At 47.5% G+C, this 14,028-nt stretch overlaps 1 protein-coding gene across 1 annotated transcript in view; it reads right to left on the reverse strand.

Annotated features, from left to right (window-relative positions):
* The window catches only part of KIAA0586 (KIAA0586 ortholog), a 104,047-nt gene extending 91,876 nt beyond the window's left edge, over positions 1 to 12,171 (reverse strand). Inside the window, exons 1-7 of the mRNA XM_038756698.1 lie at positions 12,124 to 12,171; positions 11,767 to 11,818; positions 7,653 to 7,735; positions 7,399 to 7,492; positions 5,480 to 5,549; positions 4,399 to 4,576; positions 1,980 to 2,198 (exon numbers count right to left, since the gene is read on the reverse strand). Coding sequence (XP_038612626.1) covers positions 1,980 to 2,198; positions 4,399 to 4,576; positions 5,480 to 5,549; positions 7,399 to 7,492; positions 7,653 to 7,735; positions 11,767 to 11,818; positions 12,124 to 12,171 — 744 coding nt within the window. The remainder of the gene's footprint in view (positions 1 to 1,979; positions 2,199 to 4,398; positions 4,577 to 5,479; positions 5,550 to 7,398; positions 7,493 to 7,652; positions 7,736 to 11,766; positions 11,819 to 12,123) is intronic.
* Positions 12,172 to 14,028: the final 1,857 nt, after the last annotated feature.

The raw sequence follows: 14,028 nt of genomic DNA on the forward strand, positions 1-14,028 counted from the left end.
CCGAAATATTACCAGGCTAAACCCCGTGTAACTACACACACAGAAAGTCCTTTAAACTGCAGTCATTTAGACATTCTCCCCTTATGGACGAAAATGCACAATTGTCTAACACAGTGCCTTTGTGGGACAGGGACTGTGTCCAACCTGATTGCCTCGCATCCACCGCAGCCCTTAGAACAATCAATCAATCAATCATATTTACTTAGCGCTTACTATGTGCAGAGCACTGTACTAAGCGCTTGGAAAGTACAAATTGGCAACATATAGAGACAGGCCCTACCCAACATTGGGCTCACAGTCTAAAAGAATAGTGTCTTTCACATAGTAAGCACTGAACAACCGCCACGGTTTTTATTAAGTGGCCTCCACCAAGTTCAGGTTTGGCTCGAATTTATTGAGCGCTTACTGTGTGCAGAGCACTGTACTAAGCAGTTGGGAAGTACAAGTTGGCAACATATAGAGACAGTCCCTACCCAACAGTGGGCTCCCAGTCTCCTCGGAGAGAAAAAAAAATACACAAAGGGAACAAACATTAAAAACTCTGAAATATTACCAGGCTAAACCCCATGTAACTACACACACAGAAAGTCCTTTAAACTGCAGTCATTTAGACATTCTCCCCTTATGGACGAAAATGCACAATTGTCTAACACAGTGCCTTTGTGGGACAGGGACTGTGTCCAACCTGATTGCCTCGCATCCACCGCAGCGCTTAGAACAATCAATCAATCAATCAATCAATCATATTTATTGAGCGCTTACTATGTGCAGAGCACTGTACTAAGCGCTTGGGAAGTACAAATTGGCAACATATAGAGACAGTCCCTACCCAACAGTGGGCTCCCAGTCTAAAAGAACAGTGCCTTTCACATAGTAAGCACTGAACACCCGCCACGGTTTTTATTAAGTGGCCTCCACCAAGTTCAGGTTTGGCTCGAATTTATTGAGCGCTTACTGTGTGCACAGCACTGTACTAAGCAGTTGGGAAGTACAAGTTGGCAACATATAGAGACAGTCCCTACCCAACAGTGGGCTCACAGTCTCCTCGGAGAGAAAAAAAAATACACAAAAAGGGAACAAACATTAAAAACTCCGAAATATTACCAGGCTAAACCCCATGTAACTACACACACAGAAAGTCCTTTAAACTGCAGTCATTTAGACGTTCTCCCCTTATGGACGAAAATGCACAATTGTCTAACACAGTGCCTTTGTGGGACAGGGACTGTGTCCAACCTGATTGCCTCGCATCCACCGCAGCCCTTAGAACAATCAATCAATCAATCATATTTATTGAGCGCTTACTATGTGCAGAGCACTGTACTAAGCGCTTGGGAAGTACAAATTGGCAACATATAGAGACAGTCCCTACCCAACAGTGGGCTCACAGTCTAAAAGAACAGTGCCTTTCAATCAATCGTATTTAATCAATCGTATTTATTGAGCGCTTACTATGTGCAGAGCACTGTACTAAGCGCTTGGGAAGTACAGATTGGCAACACATAGAGACAGTCCCTACCCAACAGTGGGCTCACAGTCTAAAAGGGGGAGACAGAGAACAGAACCAAACATACCAACTAAATAAAATAAATAGGATAGAAATGTACAAGTAAAATAAATAAATAAATAAATAAATAGAGTAATAAATATGTACAACCACATATACATATATACAGGTGCTGTGGGGAAGGGAAGGAAGTAAGATGGTGGGATGGAGAGGGGGACGAGGGGGAGAGGAAGGAAGGGGCTCAGTCTGGGAAGGCCTCCTGGAGGAGGTGAGCTCTCAGCAGGGCCTTGAAGGGAAGCAGGGCCTTGAAGGGACTTTCACATAGTAAGCACTGAACAACCGCCACGGTTTTTATTAAGTGGCCTCCACCAAGTTCAGGTTTGGCTCGAAACCGTCCGGTAGCCCAGCGGGACCGGCTCAGGGCGCGCACGGGGGGCGGGGAGACCGACGATGGGGTCTCCCCAAGTGGCACCTGAATATCGAGTTGCTGCTGCTGCAACTTTTCCAGGAGCCTGAGGTGCTGCTCCTCTCTCCTCTGCTCCTCCAGGTCCCGCAAACCATCCCGCTCCCGCCGTCGCTCCGGAACGCCGGCCTGCCGCTCTGCCGCTCGCTGGAGTCGCCTGTCCGTCTCCTGCAGTTTGCGGAGCAGCTCGGACACGGAATTCACTTGGGCTTCCAGGTCACTCTGTACCTACAGGGACAGACACGCAAAATTGTACTTGTGGGAAACGTCCCTTTGGTCACCCCGTGGCAATTTTACGGGACGGGCCTAGGAGTCAGGAGGACCTGGGTTCCGATCCCGGCTCCGCCACTTAATAATAATAATAATAATGACGGCATTTGTTAAGCGCTTACTATGTGCCAAGCACTGTTCTAAGCGCTGGGGAGGATACAAGGTGATCAGGTTGTCCCACGTGGGGCTCAGTCTTAATCCCCTTTTTCCAGAAGAGGTAACTGAGGCCCAGAGAAGTGAAGTGACTTGCCCAAGGTCACACAGCTGACGCATGGCGGAGCCGGGATTTGAACCCATGACCTCTGACTCCAAAGCCTGGGCTCTTTTCCACTGAGCCGCACATCCAGTACAAGTCACTTGGCTGCTGTGGGACTTTGGGCAGGTCGCTTCACTTTTCGGGCCTCAGTTCCCTCATCTGGAAAATGGGGACACAGACTGTGAACCCCATGTGGGACACTGACTGTGTCCAACCTGATTAATTTGTATCTACCCCAAGTGCTTAGTACAGTGCCTGGCACATGGTAAACGCTTAAATACCCCGCCATGCCGCACTCCCAAAAACAAAAAAACCCCGAAGGAAAACCTAGCTCTCTGCTGAAATTTTCACCTTTAATAGTAATAATAATAAGAATGGCATTTCTTAAGCACTTACTATGTGCAAAGCACTGTTCCAATCAATCAATCGTATTTATTGAGCGCTTACTGTGGGCAGAGCACTGTACTAAGCGCTTGGGAAGGTTACAGGGTGATCAGGTTGTCCCACCTGGGGCTCACAGTCTTAATCCCCATTTTACAGATGAGGAAACTGAGGCACAGAGAAGTTAAGCGACTTGCCCAAAGTCACACAGCTGACAATTGGCGGAGCCGGGATTTGAACCCCTGACCTCTGACTCCAAAGCCTGTGCCCCTTCCACTGAGCCAAGCTGCTTCTCTAAGATTTCCTGAAATCCGGAAATCAGTTTCCTTCAGGAAACCTTTGCACCAAGTTGCTCCGCTTCAGGCTGAAACTGTTGACTGCACTGTCACACCTGACTCGTTGGGCTCTTATGGGAGCACAGTTTCCCAATCCTTCACTCTTTGCTACTTATCGGGGGGCTACTGCGGGCAGAGAGCCCACTGAGGGCAGAGCACTGGACTGAACGGCACCCCCATACTCGGACAAATGGCATTAGTAGTCACAAATGGACGTGGGAAAGACACAGTGGAGAGAATATTAAATGATTTCAGGAAAGAGCATACAGGAAATGTCTACTCAGATGGAATGTTTGGGAACAGAACCCCGACTCTATCTAATAATAATAATAATAATGATGGCATTTATTAAGCGCTTACTATGTGCAAAGCACTGTTCTAAGCGCTGGGGAGGTTACAAAGTGATCAGGTTGTCCCATGGGGGGCTCACAGTCTTCATCCCCATTTTACAGACGAGGGACCTGAGGCCCAGAGAAGTGAAGTGACTTGCCCAACGTCACACAGCTGACACTCGGCGGAGCCGGGATTTGAACCCACAACCTCTGACTCCAAAGCCCAGGCTCTTTCCCACTGAGCCACGCTGCTTTTTTAAAAATAAAATGTCAACTTTGAAATTAACCCTTCCCAAAACAGAGAGTGGCAGGGTGAAAACAAAGTCACCAGGGTCTTTGAGAGGCCGCTGGGCAGTGGGGAAAACCCAACCCCGAAGCCTGAGATTTCTCCAGGCTCTTCGGGTGGACGGCCCAAACCACAATGAGGAAGCGATCAGCGTGACAGGGTGTGATAACAACAACAATAATAATAATCATAATAACTGTTGAGCGCTTACTATGTGCCAAGCACTATTCTAAGCACTGGGGTGGATACAAGCAAATTGGGTTGGACAAAGTCCCTGTCCCACGTGGAGCTCACAGTCTTAATCCCCATTTTACAGATGGGGTGGGAGGCCACCTCCAACTGCCCTCCTACTGCGGTGATGGGATAGATTCATTCATTCATATTTATTGAGCGTTTACTATGTGCACAGCACTGTATTAAGCGCTTGGAAAGTACAATTCGGCAATCAACCTTCACTCTTAGGAGGAAGAAAGTAGGAATACTCTAGGCCTCCCGCAGCTGGGCCCTGAGGAATGGTATCTTGGTATAGGGAGTGGGCAAGACTCATTCTTCCGGGGGAAAAGCGTACTCTGATCAGAGGGACGGCAGTGGCTATGGCAGCGGCTGTGGCCGCAGCCACGGTTGTAGCCGAATCCATTCCAGCCGGTGAAGGCCCCAGCTGCTGAGCTGCAGGAGTGTCCTTCCCGGGACAGACGTCTTCTAAAAGCTGCACCTTTACTTCTTTAGGAACGGGACCATTCTGGGCTCTGCAATCAATATGGGACCAGCGAAAAATAGGCTGTAAATACCTTCACGAGTAACCCATTCGAAGAAATACTGACAAACTGAGCAATTCCGGGGAGCGGGGTGGATCGCTCCTTTTTAAAAAAACTGCACAGATTTTTATTTTTAGCCAACCTGAACTCCCCCCACCGGCATTACGCACCTAACCCTTAACAATGAGCAAGACAACTGGTTTTTCCAACCATCAGAATCCTTGAATTAGGGTCACCAGATGTGTAAAAATGGAAAGGGGGCACCCACTGTCTCCAGAAAGAATTCGACCAATTATGATCAATGGTATTTATTGAGCCCTTGCTGTGCGCACAACCCCGTCCCACGTGCTGGGGAAAGGATGGTACAATTGAGTCAGAAGACTCATTCCCTGCCCAAGAGGGAACAAGATTTTTCCTGACAGCAAGGCCTCGCCTCCATTCAAAACTAGAGAGAGGAAAAGGGGTCAGGGATGAGTGGGTAACCAATAGAGAAGGAAAACTGCTTGGGGCAGTGAATCCCAGTTTCGAAGAGGGGCACACACTGGGGAAACCTGCTAGAAGTCTGCCTCCAATTCAGCTTGGTGTGACCAGGGAATGTGCCGGTTATACTGTAATCTCCCAAGCACTTGGTACGGTGCTCTGCACACAGTAAGTGCTCAATAAATACGACTGACTGACTGCGGATTCTCCATGAAACTGCCCCCAGAGAGTCCCATTTCCACAGGGACGGCCTCATCTCTCAGCCCTTCCAGAGAAAGAACAACTACACACTGGTCATCGATGGATTGACTGAACAGAGCAGTAAGACCGATTCCTTTCTCCAGACGGTGAAACCCAAAGTGAAGGGCTTTCGAATCTGTGTTAAACTCCAGAATTTTTTCAGGCCGGACTTACTTTTGCTTTAAAGCCGCTCGCAGAAGATCCTTCTGGCCAACTGAGTACTGAAAGATCGAGAGGTCTTTGGCTGGAAAAACAAAAACATCTTTAAGAATCCTTGAGAGGCAAATACAACAGAGTCCGTGGCTTGCGGGTTTTTGCTTTCCACCACAGGGCTCCCTAATCTGGGGCTTTCTTTCCTGTCCGTTCTCCTACTCTCCAGGAGCGGAACATCTCAGAGAATTAATCGAGAAACCCTCCCTCTCGGGGTGGTGATTTCCCCCTCTCCATGACCGCAAATATTCTGCTCTTTCACTTTTCCAGGGTGTGCACTGAAGCAAAGGGGAGAAATCAAGCTGGGATTGCAAACAAAGGGAATGAACAGTGGCAAATCTGGAGACCAGAGGAAGCAGCAACAGGAAAGGTGATAAAAAGTAGTCTCTTAGCCTCGGGAGGCTAATGTAAGGAGGGGCTCAAGGTGTATGGGTGGGAATGTGCGCGGAGATTTGCAGGAGAAAGAGGAAGGAGCCTGGGGGTGGGGAGGGGGCAGTTCAGATGAAGTCTTAAGATTTCGGGGCCCATTTTCTAAACCTTGTGGAAAACCCCACTCTGTTGGCTGGATAGAAAAATCAGTGGTTGTAATAAGAATGATAATGATGTTAGTTGGTAAGCGCTTACTATGTGCCAAGTGTTGTTCTAAGTGCTGGGATGGATTCAAGTTAACCAGGTTAGACACAGTCCCTGTCCCCCATGAGGCTCACACTCTTAAGCCCCATTTTATAGATGATGTAACTGAGGCCCAGAGAAGTGAAGTGACTTGTCCATGGTCACAACGGCAGACGTGTGGCGGAGCTGGGGTTAGAATCCAGATTCTTCCGACTCCCAAGCCCGTACTCTATCCGCGATGCTACACTGCATAAAAGCAGACCTCCTGCTTCCACTTTCAGCCAGAAAATCAAAGGCTTTCTTTAGGAGAGAGAGAGAAGAGAGAAGAGAGAAGAGAGAGAGAGAGAAAAGAAGAAAAGGCCATCTCAAGGTCTAACCCACAGTGGCAAGAAGGGTATCCCAGACTAAGCCCCCTTTTTCCTCTCCTCCTCCCCATCCCCCCGTCCTACCTCCTTCCCCTCCCCACAGCATCTGTATATTTGTTTATACAGATTTATTACTCTATTTATTTTACTTGTACATATTTACTATTCTATTTATTTTATTAATGATGTGAATTTAGCTTTAATTCTATTTGTTCTGACGACTTGACACCTGTCTACATGTTTTGTTTTGTTGCCTGTCTCCCGCTTCTAGACTGTGAGCCCGTTGTTGGGTAGGGACCATCTCTGTATGGTACTCGTACTTCCCAAGCGCTTAGTACAGTGCTCGGCACACAGTAAGCGCTCAATAAATATGATTGAATGAATGAATGAATGAATGAACTCTTTGGGCTTGGGCCTCTGTCGCAACCTAAGCGGAGGTTTGCCTAAGCAGCAGTTGCAGCTCTACCCCAAGTCAATGGTCAGCTGGCAACCTGGCTGCTGCTCTTTCTTCAGAAATAATTTATTTCTATTAACGTCTGTCTCCCCGGCCCAGACGGTAAGCTCATTGTGGACAGGAGCCCTGTTATATTGCACTCTCCTAAGCTCATAGTACAGTGCTCTGCACACGGTGAGCACTCAATAAACACAGTTTATTGACTGACTACGTGGTCAAACCCCATTCAGGATGTCAAGCCAGGCCCATTCAATCCATTTCACCCCCCGGGGTCGGGGTTTGGGGGAAGCGACGGCTTCCACCCAACTTAAGTAACACAATAAACTGGCCCTGACTTTCCGAGGGGCTGATTTCTATCCCAAACCCTCGGCGGCCGTAGGAGCAGCTTCACATCGCCCGACAACAGACAGTAGCCACGACTAGTCAGCGTCGGTCCTCCAGAAGGAGCTCACCTTGCGGCCTGCCGCTCTCCTTCAAGGGGAATTCTTGAGCAGGAGCGTGCTTCCGACGATCCGTGGGAGTGGCGGAGGGGCAAAAATTGGAACTCTGAAAATACACCATAAAACATTCCAGGTTTAGCTAGGCCTCTGAAAGCAAAGTTCACTAAGTGACCAGGGTCAAAAATCAAACCTATCAATGGTATTTACTGGGAATGGAGACTGGGCCCCCAATTGTGCGGATGATATGAGGGACCCCCGTGCCCTACCTTGGCCCGAGGAGGGGCATCCATAGCGGTTTCCAGCAGAGGCAGGGGCATGACGTTTTGGACCCGGGCGACGGTCAACAGAGCTGACGAAAAGGAAATGACATTAACGGCTTAGCTTAACCGCTTGTAACTTGTAACTCTTCAGAAGACCCCGCAGGCAGGACTCTCTGGGCAGTGGTGAAGCCCCGGTGGCCATCATTATCTACTCTTTTTTTGATGGCATTTGTTAAGCGCGTACTATGCGCCATGGACTGTACTAAGTGCTGGATGCGGGGGAGGATACAAGCTAATCAGGTTGGACACAGTCCCTGTCGTTCATTCAATTGTATTTATTGAGTGCTTACTGTGTGCAGAGCACTGGACTAAGCCTTTGGGAAGTACAACTTGGCAACATATAGAGACGGTCCCTACCCAACAGCGGGCTCACAGTCTAGAAGGGGGAAGTAGAGAGAGTAGGAAGGAAAGGAGGAGGAGAAGGAAAAGAAGAAGGAAAAGGAAGAAGAGGAGGAAAAGGAGAAGAGGAAAAGGAGGAAGAGGAGGAGGAGAAGGAGGAAAAGGGGAGGAATAAGAGGAGAAGGAAGAGGAGGAGGAGACAGAGGAAAAGGGGAGGAAGAAGAAGAAAAGGAGAGGAAGAAGAAGAAAAGGAGAGGAAGAAGAGGAAAAGGAGAAGGAAAAGGATGGGGCTCACAGTCTTCATCCCCATTCTGCAGATGAGGGAACTGAGGCACAGAGAAGTGAGCTGACTTGCCCGAGGACCCACAGCAGCCAAATGGTGGAGCCGGGATTAGAACCCAGGTCCTTCCAACTCCCATGCTCTATCCAACTACGACACATTTTCCACACGGCGCTCATCTTTTAAGTAAGAGGGAGAACAGGTATTTAATCTCCGCTTTCCAGCCGAGGAAATTCCTGCACTTAATTAAGTGGCTTGTCCAAGGTCACAGTGAAGGCAAGTGGCAGGGCCGGGATGAGAACCCAAATCCAATACCCAGTTTAACAACTAAAAGTCAAGTCGTAAAGCTTGCAGATGGTGGGAAACCTTTCTAATTTAAGGACTTGGGAGAACTTTTATAAGTTTTGCAGAGTGAAAAGGAGATGGCAGTTAACTGGTGCAAATAGGAATTGCTTCTCTTCCCCTTGCTCTAAAGGCCTTCGGCATCAAGCTGAATGGAAGAGAGTCTTGTTAAACTTGGTACCTGATATATTTTTAGATGTTCGTGGGGTTCACATACTGTCCGGTGCTCGGCTTGAGGTAGCAGGTGGCAGTTTGTTTGCTGGCAAGGCAGGAGGTATGCGCACCATTTTATCTTTAATCTAAAGAAGCAGCATGGCTCAGTGGAAAGAGCCCGGGCTTTGGAGTCAGCGGTCATGGGTTCAAATCCCGGCTCCGCCACTTGTCAGCTGTGTGGCTTTAGGCAAGTCACTTCACTTTTCTGTGCCTCAGTTACCTCATCTGTAAAATGGGGATTAAGACCGTGAGCCTCTCGTGGGACAATCTGATCACCTTGTATCCTCCCCAGTGCTTCGAATAGTACTTTGCACTTAGTAAGTGCTTAACAAATGCCATCATTATTATCATTATTAGAGTGGAAGAAACAGTGGGAAGATGGAAAACTGAGCAGGGCCCTGCCAGAAGCAATGATAACCATCATCCTCTGGGTGCTACCCTAGCAATCAGAACAGTGCTTGGCACATTGTAAGCGCTTAACAAATACCATTATTATCATAATTATTATTATTAGAGTGGAAGAAACAGTGAGAAGATGGAAAACTGAGCAGGGCCCTTCCAGCAGCAATGATAACCGTCATCACCTGGGTGCTACCCTAGCAATCAGAACAGTGCTTGGCACATTGTAAGTGCTTAACAAATACCATTATTATCATAATTATTATTATTAGAGTGGAAGAAACAGTGAGAAGATGGAAAACTGAGCAGGGCCCTTCCAGCAGCAATGATAACCGTCATCACCTGGGTGCTACCCTAGCAATCAGAACAGTGCTTGGCACATTGTAGGCGCTTAACAAATATCATTATTATTATTATTAGAGTGGAAGAAACAGTGGGAAGAGGGAAAACTGAGCAGGGCCCTGCCAACAGCAACGAGAACCATCATACCCTGGGTGCTACCCCAGTGCTCAGAACAGTGTTTGGCACATTGTGGGCGCTTAACAAATACCATTATTATCATTATTAGAGTGGAAGAAACAGTGGGAAGAGGGAAAACTGAGCAGGGCCCTGCCAGCAGCAATGATAACCATCATCCCCTGGGAGCTACCCTAGCAATCAGAACAGTGCTTGGCACATTGTGGACGCTTAACAAATACCATTACTATCATTATTAGAGTGGAAGAAACGGTGGGAAGAGGGAAAACTGAGCAGGGCCCTGCCAGCAGCAATGATAACCATCATCCCAGCAATCAGAACAGTGCTTGGCACATTGTGGACGCTTAACAAATACCATTACTATCATTATTAGAGTGGAAGAAACGGTGGGAAGAGGGAAAACTGAGCGGGGCCCTGCCAGCAGCAATGATAACCATCATCCCCTGGGCGCTACCCCAGTGCTCAGAACAGTGCTTGGCACATTGTGGGCGCTTAACAAATACCATTATTACCATTATTAGAGTGGAAGAAAGAGTGGGAAGAGGGAAAACTGAGCAGGGCCCTGCCAGCAGCAATGATAACCATCATCCCAGCAATCAGAACAGTGCTTGGCACATTGTGGGCGCTTAACAAATACCAGAGAAGCATTGTGGCTCAGTGGAAAGAGCCTAGGCTTTGGAGTCAGAGATCATGGTTTCAAATCCCGGCTCCACCAACTGTCAGCTGTGTGACTTTGGGCAAGTCACTTCACTTCTCTGTGCCTCAGTTACCTCATCTGTAAAATGGGGATGAAGACTGTGAGCCCCATGTGGGACAACCTGATCACCTCGTAACCTCCCCAGCGCTTAGAACGGTGCTTTGCACATAGTAAGCACTTAATAAATGCCCTTATTAGAGTGGAAGAAATAGTGGGAAGAGGGAAAACGGAGCAGGGCCCTGCCAGCAGCAATGATAACCATCATCCCAGCAATCAGAACAGTGCTTGGCACATTGTGGACGCTTAACAAATACCATTACTATCATTATTAGAGTGGAAGAAACGGTGGGAAGAGGGAAAACTGGGCAGTGCCCTGCCAGCAGCAATGATAACCACTATCCCCTGGGCGCTACCCTAGCAGTCAGAAGAGTGCTTGGCACATTGTGGGCGCTTAACAAATATCACTATTATTATTATTAGGTTGGAAGAAAAAGTGGGAAGAGGGAAAACTGAGCAGGGCCCTGCCAGCAGCAATGATAACCATCATCCCAGCAATCAGAACAGTGCTTGGCACATTGTGGATGCTTAACAAATACCATTACTATCATTATTAGAGTGGAAGAAAAAGTGGGAAGAGGGAAAACTGAGCAGGGCCCTGCCAGCAGCAACGATAACCATCATCCCCTGGGCGCTACCCCAGTACTCAGAACAGTGTTTGGCACATTGTGGGCGCTTAACAAATACCATTTTTATCATTATTAGGGTGGAAGAAACGGTGGGAAGAGGGAAAACTGAGCAGGGCCCTGCCAGCAGCAGTGATAACCATCATCCCCTGGGCACTACCCCAGTGGTCAGAACAATGTTTGGCACATTGTGGGCGCTTAACAAATACCATTATTATCATTATTAGAGTGGAAGAAACGGTGGAAAGGGGGAAAACGGAGCAGGGCCCTGCCAGCAGCAATGATAACCATCATCCCCTGGGTGCTACCCTAGCAATCAGAACAGTGCTTGGCACATTGTGGGCGCTTAACAAATATTATTATTATTATTATTAGAGTGGAAGAAACGGTGGGAAGGGGGAAAACGGAGCAGGGCCCTGCCAGCAGCAATGATAACCATCATCCCCTGGGTGCTACCCTAGCAATCAGAACAGTGCTTGGCACATTGTGGGCGCTTAACAAATACCATTATTATTATTATTACTATTATCATTATTATGGAAGAAAGAGTGGGAAGAGGGAAAACTGACCAGGGCCCTGCCAGCAGCAACGAGAAGCCTCATCCTCCCCTGGGGTGAGGCGGAGGCCCACCAGTCCTTCTCCAGCTGCCCTCCTCCACCGGAAACGCGCTCATGGCAACAAGCTGCCGTTGCCAGGAAACCGCTTCCGTTTCCCGCCAAATTCCCTCTTTTCCCCCGGCGCATGCGCGGAAACAACCGGTTTCCCCCCCCCCGCACAGGGAACTCCCGGAAGGGCCTGGGAATGTTTACGAATTAAATCACGAATTCAATTAAATTGGCTGACTGAAGTACGACTGAATGAAGGAGGGAACGGAGCGGAGAGGCGGCAGGGGTTTGACAGCAGGTGGGGAGCCCGGGCCACAGGAGGGGGGAACTTCCGGTGCGGCGACCTGTGACCCCGAAATAAAGTAAATCCAGCCCCCGGCACTCGCGCCGCAGATTCGCGGGAGTAGGCCTGAGTAGGCCTGAAGCCCATACTAGTACTACTAATAATAATAATAACAATAATAATGGTATCTCTTAAGCGTTTATTATGTGGCAATCACTGTTCTAAGCGCTGGGAGCTAGACTGTGAGCCCACTGTTGGGTAGGGACTGTCTCTATATGTAGGCCTGAAGCCACTACTACTGCTACTACTACTACTACTACTAATAATAATAATAATAATGGTCTCTCAAGCGCTTATTATGTGGCAATCACTGTTCTAAGCACTGGAAGCTAGACTGTGAGCCCACTGTTGGGAAGGGACTGTTTCTATATGTAGGCCTGAAGCCCATACTACTACTACTACTACTACTACTACTACTACTACTACTACTACTAATAATAATAATAATAATGGTATCTCTTAAGCGCTTATTATGTGGCAATCACTGTTCTAAGTGCTGGGAGCTAGACTGTGAGCCCACTGTTGGGTAGGGACTGTCTCTATATGTAGGCCTGAAGCCACTACTACTACTACTACTACTGCTACTACTACTACTACTACTACTAATAATAATAATAATAATGGTATCTCTTAAGCGCTTATTATGTGGCAATCACTGTTCTAAGCGCTGGGAGCTAGACTGTGAGCCCACTGTTGGGTAGGGACTGTCTCTATTTGTAGGCCTGAAGCCCATACTACTACTACTACTACTACTACTACTACTAATAATAATAATAATAATAATAATAGTATTTCTTAAGTGCTTATTATGTGGCAATCACTGTTCTAAGCGCTGGGAGCTAGACTGTGAGTCCACTGTTGGGTAGGGACTGTCTCTATATGTAGGCCTGAAGCCACTACTACTATCATCATCATCATCATCAATCGTATTTATTGAGCGCTTACTGTGTGCAGAGCACTGTACTAAGCGCTTGGGAAGTACAAGTTGGCAACATCTAGAGACGGTCCCTTCCCAACAGTGGGCTCACAGTCTAGAAGGGGGAGACAGAGAACAAAACCAAACATATTAACAAAATAAAATAGAATAGATATGTACAGGCAAAATAAATAAATAAATAGAGTAATAAATACGTACAAGCATATATACAGGTGCTGTGGGGAAGGGAAGGAGGTAAGGCGGGGGGGATGGAGAGGGGAAGGAGGGGGAGAGGAAGTGCTTAGAACAGTGCTTGGCACATAGTAGGCTCTTAACAAATACCATTATTATTATTATTATTGTTGTTATTATTATTTCTGGGCCTCAGTACCCTCATCTGTAAAATGGGGATAGAGACTGTGAGCCCCACGTGGGACAACCTGATCGCCTTGGATTTTCCCCAGTGCTTAGAACAGTGCTTGGCACATAGGAAGCATTTAACAAATACCATCATCGTCATCATTATAATCATTATTATTAATAATGAATGAGTGACTGAATGAAGGGGCTTGGCTCAGTGGAAAGAGCCCGGGCTTTGGAGTCAGAGGTCATGGGTTCAAATCCCGACTCCGCCAATTGTCAGCTGTGTGACTTTGAGCAAGTCACTTCCAGCGGTTAGAACAGTGCTTTGCACATAGTAAGCGCTTAAAAAATGCCCCCTCATCCCCCTCTCCATCCCCCATCTTACCTCCTTCCCTTCCCCACAGCACCTGTATATATGTATATATGTTTGTACATATTTATTACTCTATTTATTTATTTATTTTACCTGTACATATCTATTCTATTTATTTCATTTTGTTAGTATGTTTGGTTTTGTTCTCTGTCTCCCCCTTTTAGACTGTGAGCCCACTGGTGGGTAGGGACTGTCTCTAGATGTTGCCAACTTGGACTTCCCAAGCGCTTAGTACAGTGCTCTGAACACAGTAATTGCTCAATAAATACGATTAATTGATTGATTATTCTCT

This window comes from Tachyglossus aculeatus, chromosome 14 (genome assembly GCF_015852505.1).
Source record: "Tachyglossus aculeatus isolate mTacAcu1 chromosome 14, mTacAcu1.pri, whole genome shotgun sequence".
NCBI lineage: Eukaryota > Metazoa > Chordata > Mammalia > Monotremata > Tachyglossidae > Tachyglossus > Tachyglossus aculeatus.